The sequence below is a fragment of the Paramisgurnus dabryanus genome, chromosome 12, assembly GCF_030506205.2.
Source record: "Paramisgurnus dabryanus chromosome 12, PD_genome_1.1, whole genome shotgun sequence".
Lineage (NCBI taxonomy): Eukaryota > Metazoa > Chordata > Actinopteri > Cypriniformes > Cobitidae > Paramisgurnus > Paramisgurnus dabryanus.
Window position 1 is genome coordinate 35,824,436 of NC_133348.1, and position 23,824 is coordinate 35,848,259.

Consider the following 23,824-nt stretch of genomic DNA (forward strand, 5'->3'; position numbering starts at 1 on the left):
TTAAGAACGTCTTAAGAAGTACTAAAGATGAATTTTTAGTATATTAAGTACAAAATTAGTGTGCGAAAATAAAGCACTTTAAGTACACTATGGAAGTGTACTACTTTTTCACCTGGGTAAACAAAACATATTAAGTTATACAAAGTAGTGATGTTTGTTAGAAGCCTGATTTTTTTTGGTTTCATTACTGTACACAGAATTCATGATAAATGAATGTATTTTATAAAATGTCATAAAACTGGGGCCCCCCTGGCACCATCTCGCGGCCCCCAGTTTGAGAACCACTGTTTTAAAGAGAGTGTTTGTGCCGTGTGTGACCGTTCCATCTGGTGACAGCTTTTTCTAGTCACACATATCTGACTGTACCGCTTAAGTGCGGCTCTCCTGATTTTGCCAAGTGGTTAATGTCCTCAAGGCAACATTATGTTGACCCCGGAACAACATTTGAATAAACCAATCAGATTTCAGAAAAGTTTACAGGTTTTTTTTAGGTTTAAGCTCACAACCAGGTTTAGCTGCTTTTAGACCATTGTTTTTCACTTCATTATCCTCTAATTTTAGGGTTCAGTTATGGTTGGGGTTTGGGGTGGGTTTAGGTTTTGTTTACAAAAATTTTGTCCTTGGGTCAAAACAATATGTTGCCCTGATGACATCTCTGACTTGGCAAAATAAGGATGAACACTTAAGAGCTTAAACAAGCCTCCAGTACTAATTCTAAAACAACCAGTGGTGGAATAATACAAGCAGTGAAACAGTGTGGTGATACTGCTAAAATGTTGCATAACTGAAAAAGGCCCTGAGCCATTCAAATACGAGAACCAGAAAGAACTGTTGTATACGCTATAGCAAACATTAGGTAAAGCTAAAGAATAACCATTCCTCACATTTCCTCTCCCTGTGTGTCTGTTTTATATTAAGTGTAGCTCTGAGAACATGTCGTCCGGTTCATTACACTTCCTCTGACACACACATGAAGTGATCCACTGCATCTTCCAGCGTACACTGGATCCTCCTTTGCAGTGGAAATCTATGCTCACTATTTTTGATTTATTGGGAATGCAGCAGCGCTTGTCTGTGCAGATCCCACAGTACATGGGCTTGTACTTTTTAACACTTGTGCAGCCAGAGAGAGACAGCTTCTCGGCTTTGCTGGCCTGGAATTTCGGTCTGCAGGTCTTCCCTTTTGGCATCTAGGAATTAAAGAGAAAAAAATAATGCTGATGACACTTTTGAGGAATAGGTAACAAAATGGGCCCTGAAAACTAAATGAATGCCGTTTCCTTTTAAACAAAAGGGAAATAAAGAGAGACTTAACAGTGTGTACTTTTGGTTATTGATGAACTTTTTATCTCATTATTGGTAAATACAATTGCTGTAAAAAAATTATAATTAAAGGTCGATAGCAGGTCTTTGTGGACTTTGTCACAGCATGTAATGTATTATTCTAATAATAATTGCACTCTAATAATGTGTAAAATTGACAGTCTACTATAGTCTTGATCTTTGATCTGTATCTAGCATAGCATATATAGTACCAGTGGGATGGATGTCTTACCTTCAGCTCTTTCAGAGCTTTCTTTTCACATGGTCGAAGTAGACAGAGTCTGCGTTCCTTTCTCATCTCACACTTGCTGTTGTCATTGTTGACCCGTACGGAGATGCCGATGCCACAGGTACGTGAACAGGCTGACCAGGGCGTTGTCTGCACCAAGCAATTCTTCTTCCAGGCTAAAGGAGGATCCCTGTAAGCTTTCAGTGTTACAGTCACAAAGCACTATGTCATCTCACAGTAAACAAACAAAACCTACCGTCACCCCAGGCATCTGATTCTGGGCTAATTCCAGTGGGGGCAAATTTGCACTATAGGCAAAATGACCTACGGTGCTCAGTCATGAAACTCTGGAGGAACAGACTGTTTTCATTGCCAGCCAGTCAGCTTACACATCAACATGGCTCAAACCTACTGGCTTTTTTTTCAAATAGATAGGCAGTTTTGTTAAGGCTAGCCATAACAAGCTTTAGCTCTTTTCACACAGAGATTATGGAAAATGTGTTCTATGAATGTTACGTCAATTACTTGGTCCTCTGCCAGATCGGCCCAATGATCCTAGCCCAAATACCAAAACTTTGCTCTCATTAACAAAATCAGCTTACCTTACGATCATCTGATGAACAGCGGACAGCTGACTTATTTAACCCACCAACAAAAAAAAATGATAATGTTACAGTTAAGAATTAGTCCAATGCTGCAGGAAAACCATGGACTTGACAAGAAGGGTGATGGCGAGAAACTGTATGCGAGCAGGGTGGAAATATATGTACAGAGGTAGAAAAACACGTAGTTTGATACTAATTCGTAGGCAATTAGTCCTACCATAACTAGTACCCTGGCCAATGCAATGGGCAAACATTCTGGTCTTGCACCTTCCAAAGAAGATAAATATTTCTATAAATATATTTAGACCCCTTTACTTTGTGATTGATCAGGGGCCTCATTTATAAAGCTTGCGTATGCACAAAACGGGGCTGAAACGTGCGTACGCCACTTCCAACGCAAAGTTTGTGATCTATAAAAAAAACTTGACGGCAGAATGTGCACACATTCTAGAGACAATTAATGTGAATTGGTGACACAGATGGCAAGAAAGTTAACTGAAATCAGACTGAAGAAAGTAAATATGACAAGAACGATTATAAGTATTGATAACAAACACATATTTAATTTCACTCTATATCATATGTTAGATCCATGTTATCATGGCAATTAAGTAATGTTATTTGCACTTGGACTGAGTGATAATTGTTTCATAAACATCTTTATTCAATCTAAAAACATTTAAAATATTTAATCAGTGCTGTCTCAAGGTCACATTGTCCACTACGGGAGCACGAGATGGCCGGACTGCATGGAATACAGGATAGCATCAAATACGCATCCATTAGATAATTGCAGAAAATGTAAATAACCAAATATTTTTCTTTATTACTGTTCATTTTTACCATCAAATGTCAAAGGGTGGAAATACAGCCGTCAAGCTCCCACATAATCGTTTCTATCTATGTTATCGTTATAATAGTCCTAATTATAATGTTCACCCTGCTGAAAAAAACAGCATGGACCAGCATGGGAATTATGCTGGTTTGATGCTGGTTTAGCTGGTGGTCACCAGCATACCAGCACCAAAACACAACATATGCTGGTCTTGCTAGTATGACCAGCATGGGATGCTCTTGCTAGTGCTGGTTTAGGTTGTGCTAATGCTGGTTTAGCTGGTGTTCACTCGTCTTGCTGGTATGCTGGTTTTTCCAGCAGGGCAAACTGAAACCGTCATGAAGAAACATGTGTTCACTTCTTACGCTAAAATAAATATTTACTCACGCGTGTAAATTTTTATGCAAGTCTGTTAGGTAAAGTAAATTACTATTTATGTTTTTAAATTTAAATTATTGTTTTTAAAAATATGTCTGCTCTTTGTATAGCATGGAAGAACGCTCATGCTGCTGGGGAAACAGTCCGCATATATCAGACGCATGTGCAAAACACATATCTATTTTATTTTTGTGATTTATCTCATTTATGCTGTAATTTTGCCAAGGTGTACAATATAATTGCCGTAACAATATATAAATTCCCGTTTGTAATGCTACATGATTGCAATGCTGGAGGATTACTTCAATGGCTTGCATTTATTGGCTGGGCGCTTATAGCTTACAACTAACAATTGGATGCCAGTCTCATTAATATGAGGATCAGCATTCAGGAGACGATTTGCATGGACTATTTATGGTTAAAGATGGGCGTGTATAGGGTGGGATATGAGGCAGATTCACATACGCACACATTCAGGTGATCTGTGATTTATAAAAGGAACATTGGTTGCTGGTGTGTGTATACGCATGGTTTTATAAATCTGAATTTTTTTGCGTACGCTAGTTTTGCCTTTTTAGCGTACGTAGACTTTTAGTAAGAATCATACGCACATTTGGATCATTTATAAATGAGACCCCAGGACCAGCATAAGAAAAAGTATTTCTGGATAAAATCGACTAGTCATGCATTTAATCTTGTTAGAATGTTATAAATTGTTCAATCATTCCACTTCTCAGCAAAAAGATGCTAAGGAACAAGCTGCACCAACACAACTCGCAACCTTACAATACTCAAGCCATAGTCTTAGTTGCTTAGTTTTATAGCTAATCAATTCAGAAGTTTGCACTGGGAGTGTTCTTTCTTCTATACAGAAAAAGGGACACTATGGAGACGAAATCCTGCCCAAAGGGAGGTTGATGTAGAAAATATGTCACATGGAAGTGCCACATATTGAAACTGTGAAGTCCCTGTGAAGAGTTCAACCCAAGAAAAGAAGTGATAAGGCTGGGTCAACCCTAACTGAGGGTGGTCCGGACGTCAATGAAGATATTTTGAAAAAAGTTTAATAATCTTCTAAATATTTTGCTGTGCATTCAGCAGAACAAAGAAATGTAAAACTTTCGGAACAACTTCCACAGTAAATGATGACATGATTTTCATTTATTGTGTATACTATCTCCTTAAACATGCTGAAATTTATCTTAAGAGTTGTCCTGACTGAATTGCAGATCTTATGTTTTAGCTGAATTTTTGCTAAAACATCACACACAAAGCTGATGCAACATGATAGTGAATGAGCCCCATTGTGAGCTCTGTATATTGGTTTAATCATTTTAAATTCCATTACACTGTAAAAAAATTGCTGTAATTATGCAGCTGGTTGCCAGTAACTTACTGTAGAAGATAAAGACTAAAAATGTTTCATGTTAATTTTAACTTTGAACAAACTGTTGCCAGTAAATAACATAAATGTAAAATCTACAGTAAGTTACTGGCAGCTAGCTGCCAGTAATACTGCAATTTATACAGACATGTTTGACAGTGTAGGGCACTTACAAGCAAAGCATATGAGGCCTGGCAACAAACAATTTTCCTCATATATGCCGTGTAGGGCATACTTTACATTGTCATATCGATGTACAATGAAAGATCCCATCTGATATAGTAATCACAAACAATGTATACCTCAAATGTTCAGAATTATCCACACATAGGAGCAGTACCGAAGCAAAACCCATATAAAAAAAAATCAACTTTGCAAAAAAACTTGTCATTTTATGTTTCAAACAGGGATGCGATAGAGGGGCAAAAGTTATGAATTTAAAGCTACAACCTGTATAATATTCCTTTTTTTAGTTAACATGAAACTGCTGACCTTTTATATTATCTTACTACTCTACCTGGTGCATAAGTCATCAGTTCACATTAGTCAGTTTTCTGCCAAGGAAAAATATTAACCAATAACATCATAGCTCAGCGTGTTTCCTAATATTGTTGGCTTTTATGTCTCATTGTGCAGTCATATTCACCTGACATGTAGTTGGTGTCCTGCTGATGTTTGGGCCTACTGTTATTCTTAAGACCTGTTAGCGTTTTGCTCTGGAGGGGAGTGGCGTTCAGCATCCCTGCAGGTTTTTCAATGAAGACAGGGGTACAGCCAATGGCTCCAGCAATGCAAGTACACTTGTAAAGTGGGTTGGGCTGGAAGGCCTGTCCATTGTCATAGTGAGCCCCATTCAGATCACAACCCACCCCCATCATGTCTAGAAAAAAACATGCAGGTCTTGAGTTTAATAATTTTTCTTTTCATTCTACTTTTTTATTTTCAATTACAGATTTCTTGAAGACTTTCCCAACTGTGGGAACTAACTCCAGAACTTGTTCACCCCCAAATTCATGTAATTTTTATTATCATCATAGCACACAAAACAAGACATTTTTAAAGAAACATAATACTTTTAAAAAGTAAAATGTATGTCTGGTCTTAAATTCCAGATAATTATAATTACTGATTATCTAAACTTGTGTGTAGCTCAAGTACATGTCCAGAATTCACATATGGCTCATCACATTTTAATTATGTGTGTATATCGGGGTCACGCACATCTGTGGAAGATCGTTTTTGAGTCTTGTCGCCTTTTTCATAACACTTTTAACATCGATCAGGTCCCAAACTTTATCACTCTTAATAATTATTTTAACATCAAGCAAGTCCTGTACATAATTTTTTTATTCCTACATGTTTTAAAATAGAAACCAAAATGTCAGACACGCATGTGGATGGACACGCATCTTTGTATTAGATTAAGTATTTAGAATGGTACATCTCTCAGTAAACATACAAAAAAATTTCATTTTAGACTATTTAGAGCATTGGGATCTGTAGACGATGACTTAATTTTACGATGACTTTTTTTTTTCAAGAAAAACTTTATTTTGAACAAAATCAAAATAAAGCTCAAAATAAAATGGTGTGCATACCGACTCGATTTGCCAGCTCGGGTCACATATTTTTATAGTGCTTTTCAGTGTTTAACAGGGATGATGATACAATATAAACCTACCCCATGAGTTACATGTAAAAATATCAGACTAGTAACAGCATTATGTTTATAATTACATATTAACAGAATTTTTGGGGGGTAAAATATTTCTGGACTGTAAAAAATTTCAGTAGAAATGACAGTATTACTGGGTATTACTGACAACTGCTGCCATTAACTTACTGTAGATTTTACATTTATGTTATTTACTGGCAACAGTTTGTTTAAAGTTAAATGAACATGAAACATATTCAGTCATTATCTTCTACAGTAAGTTACTGGCAACCAGCTGCATAATTAAAGCTAATTTTTTACAGTGTGGGATCCACCCTAGTAATATTTTTAGCTCTATTGAGTGTATTGAGCTATCGATGTCATTTTTAAAGAGTGTAACCTCTAAACAGGTGTACTTTCTAAAATGTTTACTCACAAGCACAGACACCAGCTTCAAAACGTGGCTTGTCTTTGGAAAAGTCGCAGTATAAACTTTTGTGCGGATCACAGATATCCCTTTCATTGCATGGTTCTCCAATTTGCCGTGCGCAGGTTTTGCAGCACCCACAGCCATCCAAAACAGAGCTGACCCCAGGGGCGCAATGCTGTCGGACGCCACATTTACATGGCCAGCTACAAAACTGCTTCCTTTCTGCCACACCTGTCCCTCCTCGAAGCTTCTGCTGGGTATCAGCACCCTGAATACAGCAAGAAAACATTTATTAAAACTTTACAGATTATATACTGATAGGCAATGATTCAGCTGTTTAACACAGAGCTGTGTTATTAAAGAACGGGTTGCTGTCTCACCCTAACTCTAATCTCTCATTAAATACTGTGGTAATGTCATTTTCTGCCTATTTCTGTTTGTTTAGCAGCAAATCCACAGGCTTGGCCTAGAAAGTAAATAGCAACTCCTTCATATGATTTTTTTTACTGACTGCTTTACTGTTATAGCAGCCTGTGGAAGAAAAACATCAACCTGATGCCTTGACAGTGTCTGCACTGTGCGCAGGCAGCAAATATATATCTATGTATATGTGCTATAACTGGAGCTTTCTGAAGTAGCACACTCCATCCTTTTCAGTTTTTGCCAAGAAATACATGTGCCTTTCAGGGTCCATTTATTCTTTCAGGACAAGAGTCCAACTGATTCAAACAAATTTGAGTTAATTAAATAACTTTGATAGCAGTTTGTCATTTATATTTTAAGAGCTTATTGTTTTTTTAACCATTACACAACCGACAGTTATGTGGTGTTACTGTGAGAGGCAGTAAAATACTAAAGACATCGACAAGTTTTTTGTTTTTCTGAAAATCACTAGAGTAAACAAACAGACTCTCCTCATCTAAAAACAGAGCACCACCCTAAAAATCACACCTTTGGTTTAACTTAAGGCTATTCAGTACATTAAAACAAAAATAGCAATGTTTTTATAGCACCACACAGCTTCAGTGTTTACACTATTCAGTGAATTCCACCTCCAGTACACATTACTTACATATAGTTATTTTAACATGGTGAACAAATGCACCTTTAACCTGAGAGAGCATAAATAAGTGAGCATTTGTAGATATCTGAAATATCTACTGACATATTATTTACTATACATATTATAAATTACTTTTACCATTTAAAAAATTGTTAAAGAGCACTTTCGGTTTTTTAACAGATGATCTCTAGTCTTTGGTAACACTACAGATATTGTTGGGATTATAATGTATCTGATCCTCAGTACATACTTTTTATTTATTTTATAAAACGGTTAGTTCCGATCCTTGATTCTAATTGGTCAATAGGTGTGCTTTATTCACATTAAAACATGGCTATGACTGCTTCACCCAATGGTTTTTTTTTATCACTGCGCCCTTAGCAACAATCTTAGCAACCACATGAATCAGTTTGAGTTTTCATGCATATTACACACTGAAACTTTGTTGTTCACGGTCAGGGACTACTTTTTTCTAGGGTAAGGAATGTTTTTTATTGATTTAACTTCATGAAAGTTGCACTAATACATTTTTTACTTTAATATTGTGTGGTAACCATTTTATAAAAGAAATGAGATACTCAGGGCAAGTGCTGTATTGTGAATAAGTAACGGCTGAAGAGGTTGTAGGCACTTTGCTTTGTGTCAATGCCTTTCAGCCGATACTTATACAGCACAGCCTCCCGTACCTTATTGCTTACATAAAAATTTAAGCCATTACTAACTAATAAAAGTTTCCTCTGGTGTAGTTTCCAAATCTAACTCTTCAAATTGTTTGTATTTGTTTGTAAAATCTGTATCCAGATGACACCATTAAGGCTATATAGACGGTTTCATCAGTAACAAGTGGCTTTCGTGGAAAACACCGTTAAACTCTGCTAAGAAAAACAAAGTCCTTTTAAAGTAGTTTATTTATATAACAAACAAAATAAACTACACCTAGATTATCTAGGAAACTAAAGCATTTGTTATTTCGACGAGGTATTTGTTCAGTAGTTCAGTTTAGCAACTCAGACCATTAAACAAACAGAAACTGAACTAAACGGAACTAAAGACCATATGAGATATATGACTATATGAGATAGACATTTCCCATACTGTAATGTTTACCATCTTTAACGATTCCCTAACACAAATGCTTCCAGGGTCACCAGAGGTCACAACAAAAATCTTAAGTCATTTTGTCAAGTTTACAAAGTGAACTCATTGTGAAAGCAGATTAAAATGTTGTTAAGTCACATTAAGTCGCATTTCATCCACAGAAAAGGTAGAATAGTTTAGCCTGCATCCACAGCTGACAGGTTTTAAATAACTAACTTACAACTGAAAGACCTGTACATTTTTCAAGTAAAGAAACAATTCTGCCAAGAAAAGGAATAACATAGATGTATTTTTTTGGTATTGTATGATTCAATTTGTTATTTTGTCTACACTAAATAACATTCAGTCTAAATATTACTAACAAAAAATATTTTGTTGATTGTAATTAGATGAATAACAGTTTGTCCAAAGCATGTCCAAATGCCTGTTACACATTATATCTAATTATTATAGTAATTACAGTACACTCTCAGAAATAAAGGTACAAAACTGTACCTTTTCTGTCACTGGGGCTGTACCGTTTCAAAAAGAACAGCTTTGCACCTAATGATTTAATTTTAGTACCTCAGAGGTACATACTGGGACCAAAGAAAGCTTATTAGTACCTCAAAAATACATATTAGTATTTCAAAGGTACATATTGGTACTAATTGTTTACATATCTGTACCTTATGTTCCATGCAATTACCTTCTTAAAGGGTGCTGCCCCACTGACAGCTAGGGTACATATTTTGACTTTTTTCTAACAATGTAGGTCCTAAAGGTACGGTAATCTACCCAAAATTGTATTCTGTTTTTTTTATTCATGTAAAGGCACCAAACGGAAACTTATGGGTACAGCCCCAGTGACAGAAAAGGTACAGTTTTGTCCCTTTATTTCTGAGAGTGTATATTATGCATAATAACAAGCACCTAACCCCGAACACTATAGTGTTGTTACATTATTACTTAGTACTTTAATCCATAATTGATGCAAAAGCCTCTAACCACCGTCAAACCGAATACTCTTTGCACGTATACATTTATCAAATACTTTCTCTTTAAACCTGCTTAATTCTATCCATGGGCCATTCAGAAATACAGGTTTGTTGGCAGAATCCATTAGAGTCTGATAAAAATTCTCATTTACAAGAAATGTCAGACACACTTTTGCATCTTTTTACAGATAAAATATTTGTATGTGATAATCCTAAACTTACCTAGAAAAACACAAACTGTACTGTATGTGCACACAGTTTTATAAGCATTTCAGCAAAAATCAAATACTATACTGTTTTTATGTTTGCTTAATTTTATTCCTTTATTTTTTGTTGTTGTTGTTGTCACTGTTAGTTACCTAATGTGTGGTTAAGTTATTTTTACCTAATTGCCAAAGCAAGTGTGGTTTTAAGTGTTAAGTGTTGAGATCTATGTCAATGTCACAGTGTTGGTACCAATGCAGCCTTGATGGGTTTTTGAAACAAATTGTTATTTGTCTAAACTTGCTAACTAGCCTATGTCCAGATAACAAAACAATGTTCTGTAATTACATTGGGTAAACGTTAAAAAATTTGTTGTGAGAACTTTTCAAAAAATAACTCTGCAGTCGGTTGCCTAATAGCAAATTCAAAAATATGAAAGTATGTTTTTCTTAAATAGCCAGTAGGTTTCCGTTTACATTATAGTCATGGACTATAATTTGCAATTTTTTATTGTTAGTTTAAAGGCCGGTGATATTAGATGGAGGGACATTTTCATTAAAGAGCATTCTTTTTCAAAACATTGAACACATCCAATGAATGTAAGATTAGTCATTATTGTTTTGATTTGTACATATTCTAACGCTGCATTTTGTCAGCTTGAGGTTACAACAAATTAGTGTTCAACTATACTGTAGGTGGTTTTAAAAAGCGATGTAATAAAATGTTCAAGATTCAAATGTTAATTTTGCGAAAGTATAGTAATATTTTAACGTAAAAATCTAAAACATTATAGAAACCGCAGTCAGCTTGGTTAGTCTAGCTCCTGTAAAATCAAAGGGTAATATACTCTAAATTATAGTTAAGGTGATATAATTCTTAGACAGACAAGGATGCTGTTGGCTACTCTTGAATTGATTGTGAGGAGAGAATAGAAACAATGCCCTTACCTGACTCAGAAAGAGCAACAGAACACAGAACAGTAGCGATAACATCATATGTGGCTTGCAAAGAAGCTCCGTGCACCTAGAATGAAAGAAATAGGGACGGCTGAGGAAGAGAGAGAGAGAGAGAGAGAGAGAGAGAGAGAGAGAGAGAGAGAGAGAGAGAGAGAGAGAGAGAGAGAGAGAGAGAGAGAGAGAGAGAGAGGGAATAGGGCTGGAGTAGGAGAGGGAGAAATAGAGAAGGAACTGACCTGTCCAAGAGGTATACAAAGCTTCCCTCTGTCTGCTCTCCAAACACACCTTTTCCTTACAACAACTCGCACAGATCTCCACCTCTCTTTCTTTCTCTCTTCTCACAACTTTTACACTGCAAAAAAGAGAAAAGGAAATAACACAAGGTATTTTTAAAAACGACTTAAAAAGTGAAATTGTGTAAAACAATACATGTTACAAATTTTTAAGCCTAAACAGCAATAAATGTACAACATTTACTAAATTAATAACATTTAAATTACATTTTGTACAGGTAGTTTCTTACTTATAGGCTAAAGAAAGGCTGAAAGAAATGGGTATACATATTTTTCAGGTCATTAAGTTGTGTTTTGCTTCACCGTTTGTATTTGACATTACATTCCTGTAATGTTTACACAGGGGAAAGAGGTTTTTCTCTCATCTTCATAGAGGTTTAAACTCAGTTTTTGCTTCCAAATTAACTGTAGATTAAGCAAACAACACTGTCTGGTTTATTTCAGTGCATTAAAGAACACTTTTTTAAAACATAATATTTCTAACATTAAAGGCAACATAATTGTCATTTAGGAGAAAATGCTAAAGTGCACTTTAAAAATGCATTCTGTAATAAAACACAATTAAATTTTACTTTATCAGTAAGTGCTGGCTTTGTTGCATAAGCGTTGTCTAAAGTTATTTAAAGCAACACTGTGTAGTTTCCATGTAAAAATGACTTACAGCTCCCCCATGTGGTTGAAAAGCGCAACAGTGCCTGATATCAGACACTCTTCTGCATGCAGGGAAGGGGTGGGGCTGTGTTTCCTACCCTCCACCGCCACTTTCAGAGTGTGCTTGTAGCAGCTAGGAGGCTGCTTAGGTTGCAGCAACAGTACAATTTGTCCAGTTAAAAGTTGTTCTATCACTGGAATAATTTTAGAGACATTATTTAAAGGTAAAAAAACTACATAGTGTTGCTTTAAGGCGGAGTAAATAATAGTGTATATTTGCATTTTGTGCTGGAGTAGAAGATCGGATTGATATCCATTTTGCCAAGACGCATTTATGTGGCAGAATGTAAATAGAACAGTTTTAACAAATCAGATAGCTACTCAATCTAAGAAAACACATGAAGTGACCAGGTGTTAGACGAGAGCATTCAGTTGCAGTGAGAGGAGGAATGAAAATGGGCTTATAACACTTCACCAATCTCGCAGTCCAGTCGACCACAAACGTCAGGCAGAGATTGAGTTTGCGTATCTAATTGCAGATGAAATAGATGCAGATTAAATACCAATAAATACATTTACATGAAGATGTTTATAAGGAAAATCAATGAAGGTGACCTGTTAATTACTGGAGAAACGCTACTTAGTAAATGTTGGGATGTATAAAAAAAGTCTAGTGGTAATTCAAATTATTTTCTGTTCTGTTGTGTGAAATATAAATGCTCACAGTACAAATAATACAGCACCAATAAAAACATTTAAAGGAATTCATTAAAAATATAAATATCATACTTAAAATATAATATCATATGCAACCTAAGCAGAGCCACACTTACCACAACACCACGGGTAATACGCCTAACGTACGACCTGATCTGATGAGGCTTGAGGAATGCCATCATCTCCTCATCAGAGTACCTGTCGTAGAGCTCTGGGTGACCGTTCCTGACCGCCTGGACCAGGAGCACCATGTCTGCCTTGTTGACGGCGAGCACTGCACCCGCAATGGCACTCATGAAAGCCCCGTACTTGGCGTGTAAAAGTGTTTTATTTTTTGTGATTGCTTCGACTATGCTACTGAGGATTTAATGTCATTACATTTAAAACTGTTTAAGATAAATGTACTATTTAATGGAGCCAGGGGCGGAGTGGCAATCGGGAAAGTCGGGACTTTTCCCGGTGGGCCGGTAGTGTTTTAAGGCCGCGAAGGCGGGTCTGGTAATAGCCGTGCTTTCAGTCTTTAGTCGTGCACTCCGGCCACACTAAAACGCTTAGGTTACTCACGTAACCCCGGTTCCCTGAAATAACGGGAACGAAGCATTGCGTCAGTTAGCTGACGCTATGGGGGAAACTCCTGTTTACTCCGTGACTGAAGCCTATTGGTTAACGTCTGTACAAAGTACAGACCAATGACGTTTGAACCCGCGCGCGGGAGGAACGCGTCCCTATATAAGCGCGGTTCAATCGTCAGGAGCTCATTATATTCGACTGAAGCGCGCAGCCGAATAACACTCGCTGCGTAGACGTTTGTAGCACGGCAAGAGACGCAATGCTTCGTTCCCGTTATTTCAGGGAACCGGGGTTACGTGAGTAACCTAAGCGTTCCCTTTCAATACGGTTCACTTCGCATTGCGTCAGTTAGCTGACGCTATGGGGGAACGTAATCCCATCACGCCGTGCATACACAACGTACTGAAGTGCCTTACCGGAGAGACACTGCGTGTGGCCCTATACCCGGCATATTCACAGCTTTAAAAGCAAATGTGTAAGCACCATATAAATTGTTGACGCGCACACGGTGGGGTTTTAAACGCACCGGGGGCACATAACATAGCACAAGACGGCGAGGTACCGAGCGCGCCGCGGCTGTGCGAGATAAGTAAATTCAGAGTCACGTTGGTGAGCTCGCTGAGCGCACCGTGGTGTACACATAAAACGCATGAGCGTGCATGATTGAGCCGAGAGAACCTGCGCTCGTAGGGCAGGGACGTCTAAGCTGTACAATCTGACAACGTAGACGGCGAAGACCAGCCGGCCGCGTAGCAGATATCAAATATAGATATAGATACCCCTGTAGACCAAGTTCATGAAGAAGCCAAACTCGAACAGAGTGGGCTCTATATAGGACATAGCTCATAGAGGGGCGTGAGCCAGTGCGATGGTTTCAACGATCCATCTAAATAACCACTGTTAGCAACAGACATACGTAGTGAGTGATCTGCGCAGCTCACGAACGGCCGATCTGACTATAATATGCGGCAGAACGGTTCGTAGCGTGGGATTATACAGATACCACAATAGTGTGAACCCAGGTGCACCCTCGAGCGCATCGGGATGCATATAGGTAGTATTATAGTGCACAGATCGGTGAGCTTTCCAAGCGCGCCGTAAATGTGTATTGACTATAAATTGCACGGGCACAGGTGAACACTTGAATACATCGTGAATGCATATAGATGAATCAGAGTGTTATAATGCACAGGCCGGCAAGATTCTCGAGCGCGCCGTCATGTGTTCTGATAATAAATTGTGCGCACACGGGTGAACTCTTCAGTGCACCGTGAATGCGTATAGATAAATCAGTGCACAGAACGCGCCGTGAATGTGTACAGATATGATTGATGAACGTAACGGTGGGCACCCAACGCACCGTGAACGTACACAGATGAACAACAATGTATGTGTCACAAAGCATAACACAGCTGTGTATACAGGTGAGCTTTCCCAAGCGCATCTTATTGTATACCAAATGTAATAGCGTGTACATGTGAGCTTCTCTAAGCGCACGGTGGACGCATATAATTAAAAACCATATCGTGCATACAGGTGAGCTAATGGGCGCACCTTTAATGCAACAAACCTCAGTAGTGCGCGAAGCAGGGATGTCGAAGCTGTAAACTGACAACGTGGACGGCGGGGACCAGCCGGCCGTGTCACAATTGTCAATGAGAAACCTCTAAGACCATGCCCATGCTCTAAGACAAGTGAGCATAATTGTCACGGGAGGTGATAACGTCAACGATCCATAAATAGCCTGTATTGACAGGTGCTCTAGTGAGTGATCTGTGACGCAGACGAACAGCTGATCGTCTGATGTACGTCAGACGTATGTGTCATACAGGACCTTGGACAGTTCCAGAGCGCTGTGCCTCGGGCACCGTCCGCATCTGAGAAATGACAGGCTTATGAATAAAGTGAATGGCCAGCCGTAAAAGCATGGTTCGCTGTTACCGCCGCCGTCCGCATCTGAGAGATGACAGGCTTGTGAATTAAATGAATGGTCGGTCGTAAAAGCGTGGTTCGCTGTTATCACGGCCACATAGATATAGGTAGGGGAGAGAGCCGCCGTGCCTCTGTAGTGAGGAGAAAAGTGTTCCACCGGCGATTCGCGGGGGGTTTTGACTTTCAAATGTCACTAGACAGAATGGATCAGACTTTGCATAAGGACGCCTCGTGAAAGGGGTCCTAGCAGCTTGTGTCAATGTGTCATAAGGCACGTAATGTAGGTCGTGTCCCACGGATGCCATCTCCGCACGCCCATCGTAATGGGTTAATATTGGTAGTTAAGCATGAGATGCGTATCACTCTGATTGAACATAGCTTATAAAGCGATGCAATGAGTTTATAAAGGAGATGACTCGTCAGCTTGTTCAGGGGGCGAGATCTCAGTCTGGTTCGGTAAATAATGAAACCACCGTAGATTGCCCGACCGCATTATCACAATAACACGGTCGAGAGTGCTGCAGTGCTAAATCATCCTCTTAATGTACCGTATTCACAGTACAAGGTGATTTATATGAGACAAACGGCGTTCCACGCGCCGAAGGCTGATTGCCGTCGTAAAGCGTGTTCAACCCACAGCAAATGCTGGGCTAGCTCGTAATGACAGCACTTCATGCAGCCGTGTGTAACTTAAGCAAGCTTCCCGGCCGTCAGCTCGGGGCGGGACCTTTGCTTAGTCAAACTGAAGTGGACTTATGAACAGAATGCCACGATATTCAGCTTTCTGAGGCTCGTTAGAGGGGTACGTGTGCCCGTCTTAAACGAGATGCCGCGCGCGTCTGACTGTGCGCGCGCTTTAAGCTTTGAAACTTATTGTGGCGGGTAGCAAGCTCACTTGAGGTTGATATTACCCTTAATATCTCCGAGTATTGGAGCGGAGGTGTGAGCGTCTTCGGATCCGCTAATATAAATCAGCTATATGGCCGAAAAACGTCATAAACCGCTTGGCTGTAAGCCTTTGAGTGGCCGTCCGGAGAGGGCGCGATTCAAACGCTTGGAGCCATGCAAAAGTCTGAGGCTGTCCTTCCTCTAGGAAGAGAAAATAACAGCCGTAAGACCGTGCTCGTTTGCGCCATCAGCATCGTAGCGGAGAAACTGAGGTGGGCTGCGAGCGAATTTGGCAGAAAGGTGTTAGAGACACCGTACAGTCGTGGGGTGTCAATACACAGTATATGGCCAAACCGGGGTTTTTTCGGCTAGCGTCGATAGAATTATGGACAGCGGGCCGTGTGTGCGTATTACTGATTGCTTGTCAGTAAGGCGATAAAGTGTTTAGAGACACCGTACAACCGTGGGTGTCAAAACACAGTATAGTAAGCACGGAAATTACTCTTTTTAGAGGAATTAAATACCGTTCGCCACTATAGTGAGGTCGCATAGCCGACAGTATTACACAGTATGTTTGGATAAACAGCACACAGAAAACATTTCAGGGCAGTCCAGCCGAGGCGCGACTTAACCCCTTTTCTCCCAGACAGTTTCGTTCTCTGTTGATGCAGCTGTGCTGCGGAGACCAGAGCTCAGCCGTTCAGGTGCACAAGCCTCAGTAGTGACGGTGACCGAACGGCTCACGGAGCAGGGTAGTATGTCTAGGTGGTTTAATGTCAGACTGAACCCATCGCAGAGAGGAAGTCTGCCGTGAGGCCCGCGGTTTTGCCGTTTATTAAAAGGGCAGAAAAACCGGGTATATATATAAGAATGTACCAATATTCAGCGCACTGATATAGGACGGGACTGAATAAAGGGAGGTATTCGGGCCTCAGTATATTATAAACAAATTCGTTCTGCCTCTGATTCCGTCTAAACCAGAGAGAAATTACCAGGCAGACAAAGAATGAGCTATCTGAAGTGAGATCGGCTCAGGCCAGTAAAGCTCTATAATAAGTGTTTTAGCGCTCCAATAGAGGCGTGTCCGCCTTATCGAGCAGACGAATGAGATCGTGCCGCTCCAGGAGGGGAGGGGCATGAAGCTCTCTTATAATGAGTGTTCTTGGTGCTCCAATAGCGGCGAATCGGCCCTATCGAGCAGACGAATGAGATCGCGCCGCTCCAGGAGGGGAGGGGCATGAAGCTCTGTAATCGTTGAACACTGGACAGCTGCATTTAGAGGCAGCGAGCCGTAATACCGCGTGCTAGCTAAGCCGTTAAGAGACCTCACCACTGTGGGGAAAGGAGCGAGGGACTCCGCGAGCGTGGAGCACGAGTGGCTGTGCTATGACAGAGACAGGGGCAGACCGCCCGTGTTTGCTTGTCGTATGCATCTATCCAGGTCTACGGTTCCCCGCTTGTTCATCTCAACAAGAGAGGAACGGCAGAGGGGAGCAGCAACACAGACAGAACAGCCATGCGTCGTGACGGTATCACCCGATGCACTCGGGGGATTGATATATGTGCCAGAGATCTCGCCACTGAATGTAAGAGGAGCGAAGGGACTCTGTAAGCATGAACGGTTGCGGTGTGACAGAACACAGGGGGGGTTAGTCCGTGTGTGCTTGTCTATGCATCCATCTAGTCTCATGGCTCGCCGTGTGTTCATCCCGGCGAGAGAGGAACAGCAGGGGGAGCACGAAGCATGGATAAGACAACCAAAGCATAAGCGCGGTCCCGGCGTGGGAGGTGCCAGACCGGTAACGCGCTCGGAGGAAATTCATAGCAGAGAGGCTCACCGAGCCGCTGTGCTGGACGCTATTACAACAGCGCCTGCTCTTTTAGCTTATAGCTTTATATTAAAAATATTGATCTTACCGGGCGGCCGCAGGGGAGACCTCGTCAGGCGTGTGTCCGCTGCACAGGGCTCGTACCACGGCAAGCGAAGGCTATCTTCGGTTCTCGGCCGGAAAGCGGCAGGGGAAGACGCTAGACCTGGACTCTGCTATCTTCGGTTCTCAGCCGGAAAACGGCAGGGGAAGACGCTAGGCCTGGACTCCGCTGCAGGGCTTTTGTCAACGGCGAGGTAAGGCTTCTTCTTTTTCTTCGGAGCAGCGAGAGGTTCGCGCTGAAGGAGAAAATAATGAGCTCCTGACGATTGAACCGCGCTTATATAGGGACGCGTTCCTCCCGCGCGCGGGTTCAAACGTCATTGGTCTGTACTTTGTACAGACGTTAACCAATAGGCTTCAGTCACGGAGTAAACAGGAGTTTCCCCCATAGCGTCAGCTAACTGACGCAATGCGAAGTGAACCGTATTGAAAGGGAACCTATTTATCATATATTTAATATGCTTCAGCGCTCAAAATGTATCTGGCTGCAGCCGCCGCACCGCCCTCTCTATCAAGCCCGTCTCCCCTGGAGTTCTATCAGCCAATCAAAAAATAAAGAAAGAGGCTACACAATAGCCAATCAGAAAATAGGACTGTTGTATCTGGGTAAGATTTAACGCAACAACCAATAAAAAGCATAGCCTCGCACATCCATCGAGGAATGGAGCTCCGAGCATCACTTTGAGCAGCACAGAGTAAGTCTGATCTCCTGTTTTAATGTTACAACAAATGCACAACTTTGACACAAACAATGACAACTTGACTGCTGTTAGAGAATGTTTCCCAGATAATCAGCATCAGTTTTTCACGAGTGTATGTAACTTAGCCAACAGTTTACAGCCTGTTCACTGACAACACCTGCTCAGAACACGCAATTTGCGTTATATTTTCGTTATCACACGATGACTGACATTTTGTCACATAAAACATCTCTCTCCAAACAGGCTTAATAATTTTATAAGCAACTGCTTTACAACCATAGTAAGCTTAATCTTACTTAAAACTAGGGAACTGTTGTTGACTTTAAGATCTTTTAAATAATAGTTATTACACTTGGTATTTCATGTTGTTGTACAGTCATTTTATTGTAATTTTAGATTTCAGCATTTGCTTATTTTTTTTTTGACCATGGAGGGCTGGTGGTCTATGAAATTTCCCGGTAGATTTTTGGGTCCCACTCCGCCCCTGAATGGAGCTATAAAAATCAAAATACTGAAAAATCCAGCTAAAGACCAACATAAGCTGGTGAGCTAATTTAGCTGGTCTCCCAGCTTGGTTTTAGCTGGTATTGCTGGTGTAGCAAGCTGGTCTAGCTGTGTTTTGGTCACTTTTAAAGCTGGTCTAGCTGTGTTTTGGTCACTTTTAAAGCTGGTCTAGCTGGACTTAGCTGGTCAGGCTGGAAGACCAGCTCACCCACCAGCTTGACCAGCCTTGCCAGGCTGGGAGGAACAGCCTAAACCAGCTCCTGCCACCTTAAACCAGATAAAACCAGCTACCATCTTATGCTGGTCTTTGCTGGATTTTTCAGTAGGGTTTATAAGTCTAGATCCCAACTGTGTCGTTACAAGTTATCAAACTAGGTAATTTGATAGAAATGCAAAACAATTCTATAGGCTTTGTTTAATTAAATAAACACGTGATAGCTGTTGTCTGTGGTTTGTTTATTTACTTGGAGCTTAAGCACTGCATTGGTTATAGCCTAAAATTGATAATAACTGTAAACTTATTCTGCAAATCTAATTGTAATATTGCTCCAGGACCAAACAGGATTTTACTTCATAAAATCATGTTCCCTCACACTCTAGAAAATGCTGGGTTGTTTTTAACTTGGGCCTGAATACTGTATTACACAGAACAGACCAGTGGGTTATCAATGACCTGGGTAGTTTTTACCTATGGTTAAGTAAAAACAACCCAGCATTGGGTCATTTTTAACCCACACTCTAAAAAATAATTCAGGGGATCTGTTGCCACTACTTAATTTAATGTATTGGTGCAAGTTAAAAATTCTAAGTAATTGATTTAATGAAAAATTTTAAGTTCCAAACGTTTTTTATTGAGTTGTTCAGACATAATAATGTTGATAGTCACATCAACTTAATATTGTGTGTAACTTCAAATTAATTATCTGTGTTAGTTTACTGCTAGAGCAGTATTTTCACCTTGGCCATAAGGTTATGATGAACAGACAGTTATTTAGTTACAGTTATAATCTACAGTATGGATAGTGTTAGGACTATATGGACCAGAATATTTATCCAGGAGTATATCCTATTTGGCTAAATCCTTGAGACCATCAAGGCTTAATTTTCAAATAGTCTGCTATAGTGTATGTGAACAAAGATGCTACTCTCAATTATCTATGATACTGTTTCTTTGTGTTCAGTGTGTTATGGATAATTTACAGCCAAGATTGTGTAATTAAAACATTATGGAACATTTGCCATTGAGTGATCTAAATATAACAATGCCTTGCCGCCACCTACTGGCGGTCTTATTTTTTATTTAGTTTTATATATGTTTGGTTTCCTTTCATTTTGGCATTGACAAGTCAGTTTATATGAGCTTGCTAGGAGTTCATTTTTATATTAACACATATACAGAGCATAAGGATGCTCGGTCCTCCAGTTTATTTTATTATTCATTTTAGTATACTTCCTGTCCCAATGCATGGATTTGTTGTGAGATTACTTTTTTGATCACACATAGTATTGTTTTTATTTTTCTCAAGGATGTTAAATATTTACTTTAAAAGTCTATAAAAGTCTATTTTAAACAGCTATTAATGTGATATTTCTATCTGCTGTTGAAATTACTTAATCTAATTTAAAAAACATCTAAAATGATTGGATTTTCCAGCCCACACTGTTTCAATTGTGTCTTAAATAACACAAGCCCTTCATACAAGTAACTGTATAACAGTTTATATGTAGCCTGGTTAGCCAGACCTACATCAAGATGTAAGGTCTGGCAACTCTTCACACAAACGGCTCAATGCAAGGGGCGGGATATAAGGTTGTCCCTCAAAATGCCTCTGCACGCAATAGGATAGCGCTATGACCAATCAGAGCAACGAAGAAGGTGACGTAGTTACCGTAACCAGTCGGCAAAACTCCAAACACATCTTTCTTGCTTAAAAAGGACTTCAGTAGGGTTATTTGCTCTTCTCTCAAAGAAAAACATAAGTCAGAGTCGCGGCCAAAGCCGCTTCAAAAGAAAGCTGTTCGCCAGCAGCAGCAGCCATTCTTTGTTTTCAAGTAGGAACCGTTGCAGCTCTGTCGTCATCATGTTAAGCCCGCCCCACAGACGCTACACACGATGTGATTGGCCCGACCAAATTTTGGTTTTTGGCTGTTAAGTGTATTGTGAGTGCCTAGACTAAACCCTGGCAGCAAATATATTTTGCGGCCGCTAGGGTGCGTCTAGATTTCTAGGCTAGTTTATATGTGCACTATTTTGAAATTAGACACGGTAGGTATGACGTTAAGACGAATGCACATTCTCCACATGTATGACAGACGCTAGTTCTCCACACTCATGTCACGCGCACGTTAACAGGTCTTTAAGCTTGGTTAGGAAAGAAATGACACAAAGCGAGCGCCAAAGCTGTCGACCACTTGGGCCTGGCTCAGCTCCTCCCTCAGCTTGAGACAGTGTTTGCACATCAACCTCTCGGTCAGCAGGGTGTAATAGAAGTTCATCCCGCAAACTTGCCTGGCAAAGGTACCAAACCCTTTCTTCTCCAGGTAGTACTCTGGTGGTGCGGGGCAGTTGGTGTTGGGGCAGCAAATCAATGCCTTTATCACACCGACCGGACGCCAGAAGAAGGCAGAGGTGGTAAAGAAGGAGAGCATGTTGGGCACAGCTCCCTTGATGGCAATAGGAGGTGGGGGTGGGTGGAACTCCATCTTCTCCTTAAAGATCTTCTTCTTGGTGATCTCTCCCCTGACATTCTTGTACTTGGATGCCCTCTCGAACAGCCTATAGGTCTCATTGGTCTTCAGCCACTTGATGTTCGCAGAGCCATACCAAGGGCTTTGGTGGATTCAGGCAGCTGCTCCAAGAACTTCTGCCAGCCCTCCAGCACAACGCCACCAGGTTCCGAGGTCTCTCGGAGGGACGAAGGTCCGGGCCTGTCATCCTGGCACACTGAGCTGGCGAGGTCTCCCGAGGTGGTCAGCTGTGTGCTGACCGACGCTTCGGACTCGTCCAGGACACTCTCTGAAGAGGAGAACACCACAAAAATGTATCAACTGCATTGCTCGATACATACTGATGACTTTTATGTGGCACAAACACAAGTCCTAGCAGCTCCACAGCATTCTACAAGTCATTTCATGTTAATTTTAACATAATTCTACTATACCTGCAGCAGCCAACAACTCGGCATCGCTTGATACGACATATATGCGCTTGAATATGCGGTAAGCAGTGGAACCTGCAGCTGTGAGAGGCATTCTTAAACAGAGACCTAATTTGTTCCAAAAAATCATGACCTCTTCATGATTATTTTTTTAAAATCAAAACATGGAAGGTCAAAGATAACGGAGTATGGTGTCAAATATTGCACCCTGGTGGTAAAATGTTGAATTGCTGCCACACAGTGAAATTCATTTAATTGCTTCAAGACACACGCTACGCTAGGCAACGCAACCTGCATTAGATAAAAAAAGTATTTGATTAATAAATAACAAATTAAAGTCATCGACTAAATTCTTAATGATCAATTATCGATCGTCGATTAATCATGCCCATCCCTAAACACAACCATAGAATAATTTCATTAAATAATACTTTTACTACTGGTTACTGTTTAACATCAATTACTTAGGTCTAAAAGGTAACTAAGTTTATCTTACCTTCAACCTCCTTTCAAGGTGCCATGTGACAGGAGGGAAATCTCTGGCGTACTCGAGCAGTCGTTCCTTCTGCCACTTCAGCAGCTCGTTCTGCTCTCCCTGCTGGCAGTACTGGAACAGCAACCACACCAACCAGCCGACATCGTTTTCCAGAAGCCACCTAAAGGTCTGACCGGCATACTTCCCAAACACAATGACCAGCTGACCTTTCCACAGCTCACCCCCAAACCTCTTGAGCTAGATTGTCTGATAACGTTTTTTAAATATTTCCAGGGATCGTCAGGTCATTACAGCGGCGATTGATAGTTCATTAATACATTTTCAATGAATTCGGTTAATAAATATATATGTAAGCAATAAGGTACGAGAGGCTTTGCTGTATTGTGAATAAGTAACAGCTGAAGGCGTTGTTGCAACCACTTTAGCTGTTACTTATTCACGATACAGCACTTGCCTTAAGTACCTTGTTGCCTTTATAAAACGATTACCACACAATATTAAAGTAAAAAAAAATATTAGTGCAACTTTCATGAAGTTAAATCAATAAAAAGCATTCCTTCCGCTAGAAAAAAATAATCCCTGACTATGAACAAAAATGTGTTCCAATGTGTAATATGCATGAACGCTCAAATAAAAACAACAAACCGATATGTGTGGTTGCTAAGGGCGCAGTGATAAACAGAACCATTAGGTGAAGCGGTCATAGCTTTGTTTTATCGTGAATAAAGCACACCTATTGACCAATCAGAATCAAGGATTGGAACTAACTGTTAATATATAATAATATATAATATAAGCGTATTTAAGCTTTACATTTCGAGTAAATACAGTAGCAGTACATTCTTCG

The 23,824-nt window shown here is 40.2% G+C and overlaps 1 protein-coding gene across 1 annotated transcript; it reads right to left on the minus strand.

The window, feature by feature from the left end:
- Positions 1 to 121: 121 nt before the first annotated feature.
- On the minus strand, positions 122 to 23,408 carry ccn6 (cellular communication network factor 6). Its single transcript, XM_065263782.1, has 7 exons — positions 22,978 to 23,408; positions 11,373 to 11,488; positions 11,128 to 11,203; positions 6,845 to 7,106; positions 5,401 to 5,634; positions 1,556 to 1,749; positions 122 to 1,190 (listed from the first exon to the last, which is right to left on the minus strand). The coding sequence occupies exons 3-7, from the start codon at positions 11,173 to 11,175 to the stop codon at positions 909 to 911; spliced, it is 1,020 nt and encodes a 339-aa protein (XP_065119854.1). The 5' UTR covers positions 11,176 to 11,203; positions 11,373 to 11,488; positions 22,978 to 23,408; the 3' UTR covers positions 122 to 908.
- Positions 23,409 to 23,824: the final 416 nt, after the last annotated feature.

Excerpts from the sequence above, each read along its gene's own strand:
- ccn6 (XM_065263782.1), bottom strand. The coding sequence starts at position 11,175 with ATGATGTTATCGCTACTGTTCTGTGTTCTGTTGCTCTTTCTGAGTCAG. Across the intron at positions 5,635-6,844 it reads TGAAGCTGGTGTCTGTGCTT|ACATGATGGGGGTGGGTTGT; the intron begins GTGAGTAAACAT and ends GTTTTTTTCTAG. Across the intron at positions 1,191-1,555 it reads AAGCTCTGAAAGAGCTGAAG|ATGCCAAAAGGGAAGACCTG; the intron begins GTAAGACATCCA and ends TTTAATTCCTAG.